The sequence below is a fragment of the Protopterus annectens genome, chromosome 16.part0, assembly GCF_019279795.1.
Source record: "Protopterus annectens isolate FY-2018-M chromosome 16.part0, PAN1.0, whole genome shotgun sequence".
Classification (NCBI taxonomy): domain Eukaryota; kingdom Metazoa; phylum Chordata; order Ceratodontiformes; family Protopteridae; genus Protopterus; species Protopterus annectens.
In genome coordinates, this window is record NC_056750.1 from 327,880,405 (window position 1) to 327,901,283 (window position 20,879).

At 38.1% G+C, this 20,879-nt stretch overlaps 1 protein-coding gene across 2 annotated transcripts in view; it reads left to right on the forward strand.

Annotated features, from left to right (window-relative positions):
- The first annotated feature begins 9,207 nt into the window (after positions 1-9,207).
- Positions 9,208-20,879, forward strand: part of GPSM1 (G protein signaling modulator 1) — a 2,081,362-nt gene continuing 2,069,690 nt past the window's right edge. For both annotated transcript variants that reach the window (XM_044058046.1, XM_044058047.1), the window contains exon 1: positions 9,208-9,383. In XM_044058046.1, coding sequence (XP_043913981.1) covers positions 9,325-9,383 — 59 coding nt within the window. In that variant the 5' untranslated portion in view covers positions 9,208-9,324. The remainder of the gene's footprint in view (positions 9,384-20,879) is intronic.

A 20,879-nucleotide genomic window follows, 5' to 3' on the forward strand; every position in this document is an offset into this window, starting at 1 on the left:
CTTGTATTTTATCTAAGCTTCTTCTTACTCCCCTTCCTACTCTGTCTTGTTCATCCTTACTTCCCTTCAGACTATCAAATCAAGCAGGGGATCTCTCCATTGCTTCATAGTGTCAGGTCACTAGGAGCCATCTTAATCATAGCTTTTTGCACTGTAATTCCTACCCTATTTCTAAATCCCTTACCTTCTTGACCCTGTTCCCAGTTTCCATTACTCTGTTCCTAGCTTTCTCAGTCTCACCTATATACCTTTATTCCTTGTACCAGGCATCCTTATAATTTTTCTCTCCTCTAACATCCCGAACTTCTTTCTACTAGCCTCTGAACCTGCGTCTACATTCTTCTGCTCTCAGACTTACCTGCTGAATTTCTGATACTTTGCTGATTGTCTTCCTCCACACTCTGCTCTCTTGTCTCTACCCGCTCCGCTCCCCTACCCTGCCCCCAATTCACACCCGCTTCCAGTACTCCTACATTTATACAACTAGTAGATACACCCGCATCCTATCCACTCCAATCAGACAAATCTCATCATTAACTGGCCCAACCACTTTTAGTTCACATCACACCCACTAATTAACTAACCTTCCTCCTCCTCTATTACTTAAAGTCACACTACTACTTCTCATCTGAACTTACAATCTACCTCTCATCCTCTCTCTCACCTCCCCAATCATTAAAATGCGTACATCATTCATCCCTTCACAACCTCAACTACTTATCTGCTTATCACTTTTACCTCCTCTTGTAACTACTTATCTCTTAACCTCCTATGAACACCCACTTTACTCTACTCTTGCCTTTCCATCCATACACATCTCTACACATACATCACCTTTCTCTCCAACCTTCTTAAATCTCACTACTAAACCCAAGTACCCTCTAGCCAAATACCACAGACTAGCACACTTTAAGTTAAGCAACCAAAACTCTAGAAAACGAATTGACTGCTTCTATAAACCTCTCCAGCCTAAATATTTTAAACTCCTCCACTCACTGTTGGATGGGGATATTCATCCTAACCCTGGCCCACACCACACCAATACCAATGGCTACAAAAAACAAAACCAAGCTACTTCTCTATCATCTACCACACCTACCAACTCTCTCTCTATAGCTCATCTCAATATATGAAGCATTTGTAATACAATTACTCAAGTCCATGCCCTTCTAGAACTCCACCAATTTGACATCTTATGTTTATCTGAACCATGGCTAAAACCTACCATTAAAGACAATGAAATTACCCCACCCGGGTATAATATCATTAGACTTGACCGCACAGCCAAAAAGGGAGGAGGAGTAGCAATTCTCCACAAAGCACAATTACAAATTAGTACTATAAATCTGAATCTTCCCCTAGATAATAATGTCGAAGTAATCAGCTCCAAACTGCAAGTCAACACTAGTAAAGCCACAAATATCATTTGTGTATATCTTCCTCCAGGAAATAACATTAATACTCTAGAATATATCCTTAGTTTGCTCTCCACCAACCTCCCTCAAGAAACATTAGTTCTAGGTGACTTCAATATTGATTGGAATTCCTGTAATAGTACAAACCCCACCTCCCATATAAACCTATATGGCTTTACACAACTCATTAATAGCCCTACCAGAACTAATAAAACCAACAACAATGAAACCATCTTAGACTGGATTCTTACTAATACTCCCCAACAAACCTACCAATCAGGTACCCTTCCAGATGATCTAAGCGACCATTCACTAACTTATGTCATTAGACATAAAACCAACCTAATTTTACCTACCACTTATAGAACATTATGTTCAAAAAAGCAATTTAACTCTGAACATTTTCAAGCTGAATTAAAACAATGTAATTGGTCCCCACTAAAATACCTCCCCCTTAATGAAGCAGTAGAATACTTCAATTCCACATTCTTATCTATCCTGGACCACCATGCCCCAAGTCGTACCATCAGAACCAAAGCTAAAGCAGCACCCTGGCTGACCAACAATACTATGCAAAAAATCATTCTCCGAAACAAATCCTGGGCTAAATGGCGTACCACTAAGAATTTAACTGACCGCCAAAACTTCAGAGAGCTTAGAAACAGTACAAAAAAAGCCATCCTGACAGACAAAAAGAACTATTTCCTTCGATTACAACAAACCTCCAAAAAGGAACCTAAAAAATTCTGGGCCAGTATTAATAATCTTCTATCCCCGGGCCATTCTATTACACCTAACCCTCAAGACTCTAACTCAGAGAATCCCACACAAATAGCTAATGACTTTAATTCTTTCTTCACTAATACTATCCAAACTCTTGCTAGTCACCTATCTCCCGACACCTCTAAGCTACTCTTACCTACTTCAAATCCACCTCCCTCCCTTCACTTACAACCAGTTTCTACTTCCTTTATCTCATCACTGCTCCAAAAACTAAAACCTACCACCCCCTCCACAGACAAACTTCCTGCAGAATTCCTGCAAATAGGAGCTAAAGCCATTGCCTATCCCATTTCTATTCTGATAAATAGATCTATAAACGAAGGAATTTTCCCTTCTATCTGGAAGATATCTCATATCATCCCACTACACAAAGGGGGGAACTCCAGTGACTTCTCTAACTTTCGCCCCATAGCACTTCTATTACCTATAGCTAAAATCATGGAAAAATGTATCCATAAACAACTACTTAACCACCTTCTCCATAACAACCTACTTGCTAACTGTCAGCATGGATTCAGACCTTCCCACAGCACCACCACTGCTTTACTCTCCTTTACAAACTCCATCAACTGTAACCGCAACAATAATAATCTATCATCTTCGGTCTTCATTGACTTATCTAAAGCTTTCGACATGGTTAATCATAAACTTCTACTGCACATACTAAAATCCCTCTCACTTGACCCTTCTTCCTTAACTTGGTTTACATCTTACCTAGAAAACCGTCAGCAGGCAGTACTCTGGAAAAATTCACTATCTAATCTCCTTCCTATCTCTTTAGGAGTACCTCAGGGCTCTATCCTTGGCCCCCTTCTATTTTCTTTCTTTATTAATGACCTGCAATCAGCTATCCCAAACACTACGTGCACACAATATGCAGATGATTCTACTATAATCTGCACAGCTACCTCTCAAACTGAACTCCAGTCTCTTACCCAAAAAGTTTTTATCACTGTAGAACAATGGTTCTCACACCGCTGCCTACTCCTTAACCCCAAGAAAACCAAACCGTTACTCTTCTCACCTACCCGTAAGTCCACCCCACTAAACTTCACTCTCACTTCCACTGACGGTACTCTCATTTCTCCTGACTCAACCACAAAATTATTAGGAATAACTATTGACAATAATCTCAACTTTGACTCTCACATCAACAACACAATAAAATTAGTTAATAAAAAAATAGGATCCCTATACAGAATCAAACCCTTCCTTACACCTGTGGAAAGGACCACCATAGCCAGATCTCACCTAATCTCTACTCTTCTCTATGCTTCCCCCATATACACTAATCTCTCCAAAAACAACCTCAAGAAACTAGCAATATCTTACTATAATATTGCTCGATTTGCTACAGGATCCCCTTTTAGAACTCATCACTGCCTGACTCTAAGACAACTAGGTTAGCTTGAACTTCCTAACCAGCTCGTACTTCAACAGCTCTTAATAGCTCACAAGATCCTATACCAACCTACTAAAACACCAATACTCTCTAACCTCATTTCACCATACAATAACCTGAAACATCTTCAAACAAACTACTGATCAATACTACTAAACCCAATAACTCTGCAGGTGACTGCCTATTTCCAACTCTGCTGGAAAAATATGGAACAAACTACCCTCTGATATCTCATCTTTGACCTCTCTCCCACTTTTTAAATGACAACTGAAAATGTATCTCAATAAACACTGGCTTTGCTCCAGCACTAACCCAGATTAACTTTCCTTCTTCCTCTCTCTCTCTTTTCTTCTTCCATAATTCTTTTTTCTCTTCTCCCTGTTTCATTGATAGCTTTCCTTTTCATAACATCTATGTAGATATATGTTTTCACATATATACTGCATGACTATTGTAATCCACAAAAAAAAAAAAATTTTATTACACTTTTTGGTTTATGCTCCTATCATAATACTTGTAATAACTTGTATTATCTACTTTTGTTTATAAATTATAACCTTGTATTGCCTATCTCTGTTTAAACTTGTAATAACCAATGGAGCTTTTCTCCCCGGGCCTCTACTGAAAATGGACATATATCCAGCTAGACTAGCCCGGTCAACAAATGTAAAATAAAATAAAATAAAATAAAAGTACTCCTAATGTCAATAAGGTTGTCAGTAGTACACATGCTGCATCCATCACGCACAATTCAAAGCAGACATATAGACCCACATATACTGAGGCACTTATATATATAACCTTCCTAAACCACAAAGACCTCCTAGACAAAGTACACATAACAAATACCCTCAGCAGCCTCAAACGCACTCTTTCAAAACAACACCCAGCTCAACACATAGAGCTACATCTCATGGAGTCTCTACCTCTAAGCCCATAAGGCAAGTCACCACACAATCCAACATTCTAGTCATTGGACCCTCCATCATGTGACACACTGATGTCCCACTCACCAGGCTGAGTAAGAAGAAAATTACGGTCACTTGCTTATCAGGGACTAGAATCCGCCACATTACACATGCACTCAGGTCATTGGACCACAATTACCAATATGACTCAGTCATAGTCCACATGGGAGTAAATGACATGAGACTTAGCTCCCTAGACTATATGAAGAGAGACATCATAGAGCTTTTGGAATATGTGTCTCAGGCTGGTTTGAGCCTAGCATTGAGCAGTATTTTACCTTCTCCAAGTATAATACCACAATATGAACAGAAGATGATCGACTTAGTTTCTGTTGTCATTCTAAGGGGGTGCAATATTTGTCAGCATGGAAAGAGATTATCAACAGACCGTCCTGCTTTGCCAGGAATAGTCTGCACCTCTCCCCTCATGGCTTTCGATATTAGTTAAAACATTGTCTTCCTCCATAGACCCTTTTTTAGGCAATGCCAAACTGAAAGTACTTCTGACACAGCAAATCAAAACCAAGAAAATCTAAAGGTATTACTGCTCAATGCTAGGATCCTAAACAAAAAAATCCACTCCCTAGAAGCTCTCTTTACCCTAGAGAATGCTGATGTCTGTGCGGTCATTGAGACATGGTTTAAAGCTGCGGAGAGCACACTAACTGTGCAGTTATAATGCCTTCCACACGTTTAGACCAGCTACTTCACAGGCAGGGACTAAAGGTGGAGGTGTCTCTATTTCCATCAAAAATAAATATACTTTAAGGCTGGTCAAATGGGACAATGTACTTGAGCTGCTCCATGTTCACATCACCATAGGCAAAATCCAATACCACTTTCTTACAAGCTATATATCTGTCTGCTATTAACAGAGAACCTAGCAAAATTTCAATGACCTAGGAAACCCATACAATATATTTAAACTTATTAGAAACACTAACCATCCAACCCAAAATCATATTAATAAGTGACTTTAATTACCCCACAATTAACTGGGAATCCTATACGACACTAAACATACATGCACAGAGATTCCTGGATTTTGTAAACACAAACTCCCTGGACCAGATAGTCAATACACCAACCAGGGGTGCAACCATACTGGATCCAGTCCTCACTAATATGGGAAACTGTTGCACACCCCCTACTGTAATGCCTTCCCTGGTAAGGTCAGACCACAAAATGGTCTCCTTTGATATAAAAATAAAACCTGGACCCCCAGCTAAACCGGGAATATTCAGGAACTAATCTAAGGCTAACTGTCTGCTATTAACAGAGAACCTAGCAAAATTTCAAGCCTCATAAACCCTGAGAACACTTCTGCCTATGCAGAACTGTTCACAGAAACCCTGTACAAGCATGTTTATAGCTGCACAGAGGCAGCTGTACCCACCAGGAAGAAGTACGGAACTGACTCAAAAAACAAGCCACCCTGGTGGGAATCACAAAATCAATTGGATGTATAACAGGAGGAAGAAAATCATGGTAAAAAATAGGAGTTGCAGCACCGAGCAGGATAAAAGCACTCTCATCAAAATAAACAAACAACTCAGAGGACAAATAAAGTCTACCAAAGCCAAATTTGAGGTAAGTTTGGCCTCCCAGGCCAAGGACAACCACAAAGCATTCTTTAGTTGTGTCCGCAACCTCAAAGGCAATACACAATTGTGTGCAGAGCTCACTGTAAATGGAGACACCTATAATGAGCCAGAAGATATAGCAAACCTCCTGGCTGATAAATTCAGCTCCAACTTTACTCCTCTCTCCCCCTCAATCTTCCCTCAGGAAATATCAAATATAACCACCCCTACTATCACTAGGGAACAGGTCCTTAATGCTCTCTCTAAGACCAAGAACACTGCATAAATGGGCCCAGACAATATCCCAGGATGCCTTTTAAATAGCATGAAACATATGCTATCAGGGCCTCTGGAATTACTATTTAACTGTAGCCTCCAAACAGGCTTCATGCCTCATGAATGGAGAAAGGCAACAGTCATCCCTCGGCACAAAGGTGGGTCATCTACAGACCCTGGAAACTACATACCCATAAGTCTCACTAGTCTTATATGTAAAGCCATGGAAAGAATGATCATGGAGATGATCAGTAGAGATATAGTAAACCTCCAGACACTGGACCCAAACCAGTTTGGTTTCAACAAGGGCAGATCATACCTACTCAACCTGGTGGACTTCTTTGAGAAGGTCACCAAAGCAATGGATGAGAGCAAAATCATTCACACTGCCTACCTTGACCTGGTCAAGGCATTTGACACAATACCTAGTTGGGCTTTGTTGAAAAACTCAAGAGGTTCGGTACACATCCGTATGTCACCCGGTGAATAGCCAACTGTCTCACTGATAGGACCCAGGAAGTTAGAATTTGGGAGTTCACCCCTACAAAGAGGCCAGTCACAAGTGGAGTCCCTGAGGGATCAGTCCTTGGACTGCTCTTTTTTGGCATTTACTTCTCTGAAGTCAAGGCCAATGTCAATGGTCTCTGGCTGACTAAATTTGCAGATGATTGCAAATTAGGAGCTGTCATTGAATCTCACACTGACACAAATGTTCTCCAGGAGGGGGTGACACAAACAAACAACTGGTGTCAGAGCCATGGACTAAAACTAAATGCCAGGAAATGCATGATAGTATCCTTTGGGCAGCCATCCACCCCTTATAACTATCATATTAACAAAACAGCCCTTAGAGTTGAGCCAGTAGTCAGGGACTTAGGGACACACATAGACACTGTGGTAATCTAGCCTTTGATTATCATGTGTCCAGTGGTGAGGAAATCATTCTATGCTGCACAACTTATAAACAAAGGTATGACATCTAAGTCCAAGGAAGTAATTTTTCCACTGTATTCAGCATTCATCAGCCCTATCATTGAGTACAATGCCCCGTTTAGTATGTACCTAACCAGGCATATCCAACAACTGGAACATCCACAGAGGTTACTCACTAAAATAATACAGGGCATAAGTAATATGTCCTATGCAGACTGCCTCAAGGCCCTATCCCTGTATTCTATCTCCTACAGGCTTTTGAGGGGAGATCTATGCCTGGCTTACAGGGCATTGTCAGACCCCAATCTGATGAACCTCCTGCATATCCAAAAACAAACAGTATCAGAATGACTCATTCTAAAGACTTAAACCTTGCCTGTGATATAAATAGGACCTGCTGGAGAGATAGATATGTATCCCAGAGACTACCCCGTCTATGGAACAGGCTCCCCATCCATGTGAAGCAGATTTCCTCCCTAACCCAATTCAAGTGCAACTTGGACAATTGGATGGGAAAATGGAAATTCATCCCTTGTTTGGCAACTATGTCTCTAATGCAAACAGATAACCTGTAAATGGTTCATCTCCCAGGCCCACACTTACACTTATCAAGGGTATCAGAACTTGTCAGAGATTTGGGATGCATGGCTAGGCTTGAAAAGGCCCTTGTGTTTGTTAGCCTAGCAAACACCTATGAATCCCTGACTACTTGGTCAAATATTAGGGGTGTCTTATTGATGGAATAATTAGCCTCAGTCGCAGATTTCCCAAAAGGTACTATAATGCATTTCTTAGTATTGAGTTTTAGTCTGTGATGTTGACACCAGTCATTTGTCTGTGTTGTCTTGTAAGATATTTGTGTCATGGAGGGAATCTATGATAGCTCCCAATTTGCACTCATCTGTGAACTTGGTCAGCCAAAGGCCCTTTACATTAGCATTTACTCCAAGTAATAGATGCCAAATAGGAGTGGTCCCAGCACAGAGCTCTGAGGTACCTTGCTGGAGACACTGGTCTCTTTATGGAGTTGGTATCATCAATCCTGACTTCCTGGCTCCTGTCTGTGAGCCACCTGGCAATCCAGCGAGTTATGTAGGCGTTTACACCCAGTGCAGTGAGTTTGTCAGCTATATCCGAGTGAGGTATTGAATCAAAGGCCTTAACCAGGTCCAGGTAGGTGGTCTGCACCCTTTTCCCCTCATGCATTGCCTTGGTGACCTTCTCTAAGAAGTCCACCAGATTTAACAGGCATAATGTTCCCTTGACAAAGCTAAACTGGGCTTATTTTTTTCTATTTTCATTTTCCACTCCTGGTCTTTTAATTGTTGTTTCCCGTTTTAATTGTCTGGATTACAGGGCTGTCTATGTGCCTTTTTTCAGTGTTAATGTAGCAGCTGAATATTTGCCAAAATTGTCTTCCAAGGAAAGGAAGCCTCCAAGTAGCTGACAATGTATTGTCTAGTTTGAGCAAATATAAACAACTAAGTAAATAAATAAAGTAAGTAAGGATGATCAAAGTTGATTTATTCAGAGCTAAACAAGCTGAAAGCTGTTTGTATTGTATAAAGTGTATGATGACCCAGATCAGTGGCTGGAAACTGAAAGTCAGCTCTACTACGGTGGTATGTGCAACAGGAACAGTTAGCTGCAGATTAGGTAAACCTGGAAGGAAGTGCAAAAGAGAGAGAGAGAGAGAGAAAAAAAAGAGAGAGCGATTGGAATGGGGGGTGGCTTCCTTGCACTCCCCTGAAAGCATTGATTCAGACTTGACATCACAAGCTAAGGAGGCGTGGTTTTGCTGATAGTTTATTTGAACTATACATCACTTCCTTGCTGCCATACTCCATACTGTTACACAGCAGAGAATGTACACTAAACGAATGCTTGCCTGTAGCTTGGAATTTTACTATTGATAATCGATAGAGCACTCTAAATGAACTGGGTGGAATTATCTTGATTAATTCATGGCTTTTTTCTGTAATGATGAGTTCCAGATTTCAGCAGCCAAGAGGCTTTGTTCAAGGTAGGGCTCCAGATAACTGATTTAGCAATTGTACTTAAAATGCTCGCTGACATCGAGGTTCTGCAACACAGTCTGCAATCTCTAAGCTGCTTTTTCTGCTGTTAACTTTTCATTTGCAAAGTTATAGCTAAAGCCCATATAGTTGTTTGCAACCAGGTTAAGCAGAACTGATCTCTGTTAAGACAAGAGACTTCCCATTCTGTCATGTTGCAGAAGAGGCAGGTTTCTGTGACACAGTTCAGATATCTTACTATGCTGTGTTTTACATTTTCCACGTTGCAGTTTTTGATTACAAAATGAATGTGCTGCCTTTGTCTTCAGAGTGTAAATGCTAATAGCCTGTGAAGTACAAATCTCTGGCAGAAAGTGAAAACATTTTAGGAATGCTTTTTGCATAACAATTCATTCATACTACTCGTTGCAATTACTTCTGAAATGCAACCTCTAAACAATACAAAACTGGACACATTTTATTTCTGCATAAGTCTACTGTTATATAATGAGAGAGCTGATTACCTGGCCCGTGCAGTATATCACAAGATTACTTCTTAATTGAAATGTAACAGTTAATTGTTTGAGTCTTACAATGTGTGCTTTCAGCCTTTTTCTTATCAAACACAGTGCTTATAAAAGCAAGGTAATGTCAAATATGCTTCTGCAAAGGTTATAATGAGTTCTTCTCAGCATATAAAATATTTTTAAAGCATCTTTGGACAGGTTACAAGAATATATTTATAAACTCTCCCTCTCTCTCTCTCTCTCTCTATATATATATATATATATATATATATATATATATATATATATATAAAATGTATATAGTAGAATAAACTGAATTCCTGTAAATTGTTATATATCATGGCATAGCTTTTATTTACAAGGTTTGTGTGTATGTCAGAATCCTTCAACCACTATATACAATTGTTAAGACTATAAAAAACTGATTTCTGCCAACATTTCAATATTTTTGTTAAAATTTAAATTTAGTTAGTCTACTATATGTTGTATGAAATGCTAAAATCTGACAAAAAGATATGAATATTCGAGAGTAAAAATAGCTTTAAAATGTAGATGCAGACCAGAGTCATTCAGTTGTGGGATGGATGGCTCTGCAATGAATACATTTTTATTACCTTTCAGTTATTCGGTATGTGGATAATATCTATTTAACATCATATTGTATATTTTCATTCATAATTAAATAAAAATGAATCCACTGTGAACATACTTTAAAATGCTCCTCCTGCATTACTGCAAATAAATATATAAAGGCTACTAGACCTGGCAAAGTACATTGCTTTTTTTGCTTTGTAATTGTAGATTTCAGACTGTTTAATCTGCACAGATGGCTGAACTCTGCACTGACAGATGAAGACTCGTGGCTCTCTTAGTCAATCTGTTACTTGCCCAGTTTGTCAACATATCTCATACTTTATCCTCCACCTCACTAAAACCACATTATGTCTATTGTATCTGTTATTACATTAAACCATGCTGTAGAGTTCATAGCTTGTTTTTTTTAGTTGCCTCATCTTGTGCTTCTAAAATTCTTTCTTTGAAAAATAAATGTTACATCACATCACCTTTTGGCTGTCCTACCTCACTTTTCAGACTGTCGACTTTGTTTTTATTTAGCTTCCTCTCTGAAAAAAATGTGTTAATATATTCAAATTACTTAAATGTTTCTATTAGGCTTTGCCTGCCCCTTATTTTATTCCGAATGCATATATTAAGTTGCTTTAGTTGTACCTTTTAATGGAGATCCTATTTATTTATTTTCCATTGCTGTTCTTCGCACAATCTCTCTTTGGCCAGCATCTTTGCATTGTTCAGGAGTTCAGCTGCAGCAGATGAAGATTAACCTGCCCTTTTCTTCTGTTAATAGATGCATTTATGTACCTCAGAAAATATTTGGATGACCTTACTATACTATCTTTTTTAGAGTCAGTGCTCACCTGTAGACCATGAAAGACCCCCTTCCATTTTTGCTGTTAAAATTTCATCTCCCATTGGCCTTTCCTTGAATTTTCAGCCTGGAAGGGGTTCTTTACTTTGTCACACCTCTTTATAATGAATCTAAGTAAGCTGTCATGCAGATGGTCATTCTTCTAACTCTCCAAAGTCCCTTTTCATCCTGTGCACCTTACCCCAATGTGTCAAACGTGTTGCTTCTCTTTCTGCCGTTTGCAAAGCACTGTATTTTTTCTGTTAGTCTCACTGCAGTGCCACTTATAAAGGCATTGAGAAACTAAACCCAAGTGGTACAACTCGTTTTTCTCCTTTTTTCACTGTTCTACTTGCATACTATTATGCACTGCTTCCTGTTGCATATTTAGTTTTTAACACATGACACCACCCAGGAAGCTGTTCCACGGTTAGCTAACATGTATCTTGATATATTTTGTAAGACCAAGTTAAATATCTTGAATGTACAGCTACTTCCTAGATTATTATTTTGATGACCCTGTGGAACAAATCTATTACACTTGCCTGACATGACATTTTGCTGTGAATCTTGAGTTTTCTTGAACCCTTTACCCTATTTGCCTATACACAAACAGCAATTCTTTCCTTTATTAAGGGAATATATCAGTTTCCCAACAACTTTTTTGGAATGGAAACCACCATAGAGAAGATTCCAATAAATGTGGTTCAGCATTTCAAAACAAGACGTGTTTAGAATATTGATGTTATGGACAAGTTAAAGTGCTTTTCATCTTGACTGGGAAATAAGAATCACACTCACCTGAGATATTTTGGGAAGCTGCATTCTGTAGTCGTGTGAGAGAAGATCAGTCATAGAAACATCTAGATTAGGTTTAGTTAACAAGGTATAGCGTGATACTTTAATGAGAAGCAACTGTTGAGGAAGCATAAAATAATTCATATAAAAATAAACCACACATATATATATATATATATATATATATATATATATATATATATATATATATATATATATATACACACACACACTCACTTTTGTCTGTACATTTAGTATACTCAATATTTGTGAACAGTAGCATTGCCACTAAGACTATTTATGCAAAAGTTTTAAAAAAGTATTTCAGCTTTTCCTGGTTAGGGTCGCCACAGTAGATCAGCGGTCCACTAATGACTGGCAGTGGATTTTTACAGTGTTGAGTTGCCACTCCGGCACCCATCCTTCAAAGAAGTAACACCCACATATGCACGCACGCACCTACCTGTTGTAATATGTTGTAATTTTTGACTTTTATTTACGTCTTACATCTGTATGTATTATGTAATTGTATCTGTTTTTCAACTACTTGGAGCTTTTCTCCCTGGGCCACTGCTGAAAAATGACTTGTATCCAGTCGGACTTTCCTGGTTAATAAATGTAAAATAAAAATAAAATAATTTGCTATACTTTCAAGTTCTGTACAGTAGAATGTTTACTTTCTTAGTATAGCTCCTATTGCAAAAAAGTTTAGTTGCTGTCTTTATTAAATGTTTTTTAAGATTAATAACAATAATATATTAATGGGTATTTGCCATTGAGTTGTAATCACTTTTGATGAAGTGCAGTTGTTAAATCTTTACTTATGGAAACTACAAGGATAGCTGCAAATTACCATTGCACATACATTTCTTTCCTGCCCTTGGATGGGGCACAGGCATTTGATGTTTTGACCTGTGAAAACATCCTAAAATATACACTCACAAGATGTAGTAGATTTCTTATTGACTAAGGAGTTAGCAGCAGTGAAAACACATGAAAGCAGGACTACTAAGGAATTTTCTAAGTTTTCAGACTGGGTTATGAACATACAGGACAGCCTGATGTTTTCTTCAGTAAGTGATGGCCTATTCATTGGGTAACTTCATGTAAAATGACAACATTTGAATGGCTTGCATAGCTATCAACTTATTGCTTTATGAATTAAGTACAAAGACAAAAGTATTGCAGGAATAAAAGTCAAAAGAATCGGGAACAATTTTTAAATCTTACTCTAATTCATTCAAAAAGCTAAAAGAACATAATCTTGTCTGAAGACTAAGAAGTGTGAAACTCTATTGTCTGGTATTACTTGTTGACTGTAATTCTCAGAGATTTTAGCAGAAAATAAAAAAAAATGAGGGACAGGACAAAAATATGAGGTGAAATCAGGGACATTTGAGAGATATGGTCAGCTGGTGAGTGCCTTCAAAGAGAAGTCAGGCTTTAAGCTGGTATAAACATACTAGATACATTGATTACTGAAGCCTTGTGCTTAATGCTATTACATTGTAAGTGGTTTAATGAGGTTGCAATCAGTGGCAGAATTTACATTCTGCTGTAATTAGAGAGGGAAATAATTCATGCTCTATAATAGTGTAGAGGTTACATAAGGGCATTCATGGTATAGCTACTGTTGTGAACCGTTAAAATACTGAGGGGTATCCACAGGAAGTGGTCTGTAAGACAGCGTATGGCAGTTAGATACATTATTATGTGCTAGATAAACACCAAAAGATAATGTTATAAAGTTACAGATCAAATTGAATTGTTCAGTGGAAGGACATGGATAGGCTAATATTTAACAGTGCTTAATTCATTTGTAACATTGGGATATTTTTCTTCTCTGAGAGGGCAGTACATCTGTGACATACTTGTTCATTCACAACAGTGAAGGCTGCCAGGTAGAGCCTTTAAGATGAGCTTGATCACAGCAGTGATATTAATTCAGTGAGCATGTATGAAATTAGAGTAAGAGATAAGTCATCATAACTTATAAGGTACATAGTAATACTAAATCAGTGTGTGTATATCTGAAATCAGAGATAAATTGTCATAATTTGGGATGTACATATCTGTTCAATATTAATGTGTTGCTCCAGATTCAGAAATTAATGATACCTGTGATTAACCTAGAATTTCATGTGAGTGTAGATTAATTAATGCGTTACTACTGGCATGACTTTATGAATGGCATTAGTTCAACCTAGTTACTTAGGTGTTACAATCACCACAATGCATTTACTATTTAGATGGAACTCATATCATTCAGCCAGTTTGAGCAAGTACATGTGCACTAGAAACACTACACAAACTACACTGACAAGTAAAGAAACACTACACAAACTACACTGACAAGTAAGGTACCGTATGAAAGGCCAGTATCACCCAGCATGGACATTAATTCTGCATGGGTTTTGGTGTCAAACATTCACAGTTTGTAGCAGGAAGTACTACATTAAGAATCCTGCACAACATTTACTGCATACAACGTCCCACAATGTGCAGCAGTGAGTGGCAGCTGTCACAGTGCATTAAAAAGACACCAGTCCTGAAGGTATGGTATATATTCAGTAGCTCTCACAACAGCAGTAGCATGGAATAATCATTTTTTTCTTGAACCCTTCCTAAGCCTTTGTTTCCAGCATACCTCTAAACCTCTTGGCACAAGAAATCTGGACAAAGCCTAAATAATGGAGGACAAAGGCACAAAAAAGGGACAGATTTCAGATATTGCTCTTATAAACTTAAAGTTGCTATAATATCAGGATTTGTGTTAGCATGCATTTTCTGAAGGATATGAAGTCTAAAAATTCAAGTGGGGGTCATTATTTAGAGTCTTCAGTCCTCAGCAATTTGCCAGAAAACCACAAACTTTATGAGAAACCGACCAAAAATACAAGACAAAAATTTTTGACAGTCTGCGAAAATCTGTACAGTTGAGAAGTATGGTTTCCAATTAGGTAATTAATGTCTTGTAATAAAGTGGGAATATCCTGGATGAATAGTTATAGAATAAAGATGAACACACAGCCTCCAGAAAGAGATCATGGCTTTTGTTGTCTTTAATGTGTTGCAGCTAACATCCAAACTGCTGACCTTCCTTTTTTCCTTCTGTCACCTTTTACTGTCTCTTCTCACTCATGCTGAATAGCTGCATTTTATTGCATGTCCAGATAAAGTATTCTAGGGAACCACTGCACTGTTGGAAATATAATGTTTCTGCATGACTTTCTTAAATTTGCCTCCTTTCACCTATTATTGTTTATTTTATTTTATTTTTTTTTTCTGCTTGGTACCTTGGAGATTCTTCTCAGGACTACAGTGTGATTATTGAGTTCCATATGGTCCATCTTGTATCCTATATCCAGTGTCTGTGTGCATATGTCTGTATGGCGGTATGTATGCATGTGTGTGTGTGTGCGTGTGTGTGTGTGTGTGTGTGTGTGTGTGTGTGTGTGTGTGTGTGTGTGTGTGTATGTATGTGTGTCTATATAGCTATATATATATATATATATATATATATATATATATATATATATATATATATATATAGCTATATAGACACACATACATACACACACACATGTATGGGTTGCCTAGTATAGCTAGAATTTCACTTAGGTTGGCCTCTATATTGTCAGCCCACTTTGGTTGACATATGTGGATAATAAACAGATGTGAGAGATCCACAGTCCCTGCGGTAAGGGGATATTTGCTTTTCAAGGGGATCGTGCAATCTTTGAGTTAGTATATATGATTAGCATTATTTTCATTTGCATGTTCTGGGGGTTAGCCTCTGAGCATACACAGTGGCATTTCTGCTTGTTTTTGTTGACATAAGTGCTTCAACATTAGGCACACGCATGGATTGACTATTAATTGTGTGTGTGTGTGTGTGTGTGTGTGTGTGTGTGTGTGTGTGTGTGTGTGTGTGTATATAAAGTTTTATATGTATAATATGCATATGTATGTATGTGTGTATATATGGTCACTATCTGGAAACATAATCATCCATTGAAATTACAAAATATTGAACATAAACTGATAGACCATAAATGGACAATCCTCAGATCATTCCCCCGCAAAAAATCATCTTTTTTGCAGGGTGCAACCCCCCTCTGCACCCCCCGAGACCCCTTGCTAATTACATACAGCAAGTTAGATGTCACAGTAAAGTGAGGAAGGGCATATTCTTTGATCCCCACTGTACTGCAATCTCATAGTGAATAAGCTGGTACGTTTTGATCAGCTGATTTTTCTATTAGCTGTACCAACTTTTTCATTTGTTTACAAAAACTGCCTCTGTGATGAGAAGTTTTCACCATTTTCTTGATTTCTATAGATTTCTTTGGGATTCTGGCATTTATTGGAACACCAGATAGGTACATGAAACAGACAGATGCCAAAGAAGTACAGTGCTGACACTGTAAACAGTTTCACCTCCTCCAAGGTGGATTAACATTGGAGTTAGCTTGAACAATGTTGCAGAGAGTAAGGCATGGCACATAGGGGTTATATCCCCTGAAGAAAAGATAGTTTTTGAGGTCATTGTCTGTGTTTCTCAAGCTAGGTTCATGCTATACCTGCTTCATTATGTTATTCGGATCAATTTAAGGAAGGTGTCTGGAAGTAGAACGGATACTCCATGGATAGTCTTGCTGCTGTTTTACTCATCTCTGCTTCTCCAAAAATTACACGCTTAACAATGACCCCAAAAATCTGTTTGCTTTGATGGTCACTGCTGTTTTTTACGGTTTACTAGCTAGTTAACTCTGGATGCAATTAGAATCTTAAATCTTCTGTTTTTATGCCTCTCCCTTTCTCATTTTAGTTGGTGTTTCTAGCCTGTCTTAAAGTTCTACCCAGCGACTCTGTTTTGTGAACAAATTACCATGTGCTTATATGTACTTGGAAAGTGTAATTCCACTCTGTTACCATCAACATGATTTTATTGTTATCTATAAACAAATTAATCTGTACCTGTGCACCTTCACATGACTCATACCCATCGTGACAGTGAGAAAACATTAACATGTATGGTACTGTTAAGTGGTCACACCTTGGTTTTCTGTTGACAAAGCTGCTTTTAGTACAACACACTCTGAAAATGTCCGACTAGTCCTGTCTCTCCTCTACTAACATTTCTGAGTAAATGTACACACACACACACACACACACACACACACACACACACACACACACACACACACACACACCCATTAAATGATCTTAATATACTTTTGCTTTCTTCAAGTTGTAATATTAGATCAGAATAGAGTGGTGAGACACTCGCTCAGTGCAGCGAAGCTGCTGCTGACCCCCCCAGGTTGCTTTTATTAAGGAAATTGAATGGGATGGACAGCAAGCTGACTAGCCTGTAGCTTCCACATTCTGGACAAGGTGTTCCTTCGTTCCCTGATACAGTGGTAGGTTTTCTTCAGTCCTCTAGAGCCCTGCAGTTTGTCTGCTTGACAGCAATTTTGTCGAATGCTGCTGTAGTTAATTGCAATAACTGAAGCCTCACATACAAAACCCTTTTTAATTGAATTTTGGAACAAGGTTTTTTAGGCACCCACAAAATGGGCCTTCTCTCCTGCAACCATTTAAACAATGTAACCTTCTTCATAATAGATGCAGTTGAGAATCAGCAAAAACTTCTAACTGAAGTACTTGGAGTGGTTTTCATTAAAAATTCACTCAGATTTACTGACAACATAACCATAGCTCTCACCCTCTTAGCACAAAAAATCTGGACAAAGCCAAAAATAATGTGGGGGACAAAGCCCCAATAATAGGGACAGATTTTAAATGTTGCTCTTAAGTTTAGAAAGTTGCTAGAATAAAACGTCTTGTGTTACTGTACATTTTCTGAAGGATTTGAAGTCTGAAACTCAAATGCCTGTCATTATTTAACAAATTCAACCCTCACTGATTTGCCGCAAAAGTCCAGAAAAATCACAGCTTTTATGAGGAACAGACATACCTCTCAACCTCTAAGAGCAAGAAATCTTGACAAAGCCATAAGTAATGGGGGCACAAAGGCCCAAAAATAGGGATACTTTTTAAATATTGCTCTTACAAACTTAGAAAGTTGATAGAATTACAGGTTTTGCATTAGCATGAATTTTCTGAAGGGTATAAAGTCTGAAACGCAAATGTCTGCCATTATTTCTTGATTTTAACCCTCAATAATTTGGCAACGATTTACCAAAAAAACACTTTTATGAGAAACAGATCAAAAATATGAGGCATAAATCTGGACATCTTGCGAAAATTTGGACATCTGAGAGGTATGACATAAACAGCTGCAAAACAATTATCATTCCAGTGAATGACTCCCTCTAATATCAGGTTAAGGGATCTTGCTGCTGGCTCTCTTAGTATCCTACAAAGTTTTTCCTGCATCTGTGGGAATCACTGCATTTGTTCTGTCAGTTCTTTGTCTACATGATGTATCCCATTGCTCTTCCTCTAATCTAATTACTTCTTTCCTTTGCATTAGCATCCTTTAACTTCTATTCCATATTTCTGCTAGACCTCGGTGAAGTATATCACCAACTGGCACTTCAGTTATCTTTACCTTTTTGTCAGTTTCTTTCCCCCAGCATGACATCAAACACCCTCCATATCCTATCCTCTAACCTCAGTTCAATTGTTCTGCCTTTAAAAGCTTGAAGAAAAAGCAATGCAAAACCACATTACTTCAATTTTAGTTGGTGTTACTGTCAATGTGACATCTGTAAACAGGTTTCAGATTTTTAAAGGTTTAAACTTCTTTTTGAGTAGATAGGATGCAGGACTGAACATCTTTATATGTAAAATCTTCATGCTAGACTAAAATTGTGTTTTATTATGCTGCTTTCACAATGCACCTTGAACACTAAAAGAAAATAAATACACGTAGGCTAAGTGCCTTTAAGTAAAAAAACAAACTCCAAAACAAGAATCATGGTTTGGCACACTATAGAAGAAAAGTCAAAACCAAGTTTATTACAGAATATTATTGATGCATTTTCACATATTGCTTAACACCTGAACATTGTCATACATGCTTACAGGTTTTTAAAGTTTTAACTCAGTACAAAAATTGGGTAATGGTGATCAGTGTGTGTATCCATTTGTTGCTGTTGTACTGTTTTACTCTGTTATACAAAGGGAAGTAAAACTGCAGTTAGTTGACATTTTTCCATCATTGTTCTGCCAAGGTTAAGAAAGTGTGCATTAACATGAAATTATTTTTTTAACAATGAGTGATCTGTTCAAGTTAAATGAATTATTTGTTTTAATGGGATGCACTAAAAATTAAAAACTTCAGAAATGCTTTCAGCAGTTATCAAGGCCTTAATGCTGAGAGGGTCGATTAACTGAATTTGCAGGACATTTTGGGAACTTAAGCTTTGACTATTTTTTTTTTACAGTAGTATTGCTAGGTTGGAAAACCTGAGATGTATACATTTAGCCTTTTACAGGACATCTTGGAGGCCTAAGAACTGTATGTTACTTTCTAGCACAAGGGAAGCTTGCTTTAGGAATAATTACTCCTTTTCTCAATTTGAGAGGAATATCATTTAACATGTCCCTGCCGTACTAAAATTTAAGTTGCTACACACACACACACACACACACACACACACACACACACACACACACACACGCGCGCGCATACACAGACACACTTGTAAAGATATGGATGGACTAGAACACAGAGCACAGTAGTTAACTTTAAGTAAATTAACAAAACAAACAGCTATTTAACTGATTTATAACTATTTCTCAGATGTTAAGACCTGCAAAATACAAAGTGGTTATCATAAAATACATTGGGGTATCTGTAGCATGGTACATGCTGTACAAATGACAGAATGTAACCTCTTGTTGTAGTATGCAATGACATGGATAGGCTGATAACTGCAGTTCTGCTCTAAGTAATTATATCCATATGTGGTGACATCCTTCACAGGTGTAGGATCAGGATGGGTGAAGGTAACTGATAGATGGTGGTCTTTGGGAATAGAAATTAGGGACAGCCTGGTAGATGATGATATTTTGTCTGCATGGTTTGAATAACCATGCAAGCAGATACAGTAGTAAGGGTCACTGCATGACAGAAGAACCTTAACAATATTTCTGAAATTTGTGTGACAGCCAGGATTAGTGGGGTTTAGTATAGTTGGTGTGTGGAAGTGCCTTTCACATTCTGGCAGTGATGCCTGGCAGAGCCCGAGAGCCAGTGGCAATGTGGTGTCATTCTGCATTTAAGTCAGTGTGCTTAAAAATTTTTTTTTTTTTTTTGGGGGGGGGGGGGATTTGCATTATTTCCAATGATATATTTATAAAGGGAAGTTTGTAAATGTCTTTGTACAGATGTTTCTCCATTTGTTCTGGACCTCTTTTTGTTTGGTTCTTTATGTATCTGCTTTGGGACTTTTCTCTTCTGGAAAGCTGACTAGTGTGAGTTTCTAATAGTGTGGAGCTGATGAACTCTGTTGTAGGAGAGGTGATATTTAGATTTAGGGTGTCTCTGGGAAGACGTTTCATGGATGGGCATGAAGATGGGAAGCGGATGCATACTTTTGAAGACTAACAAGCCAAGCTGAGAACCAAGAAGTAGTAGTGCAGAAACACATTTGTGAACCTTCCTTTATTAATGCATCATGGCAGATGGGTAGAATTTCTTAAAATAATACTTCAGCACCATGGATAATGAATGCATAACTCCACCCATGTCTTTAATAATCCACTCATGCCAACAA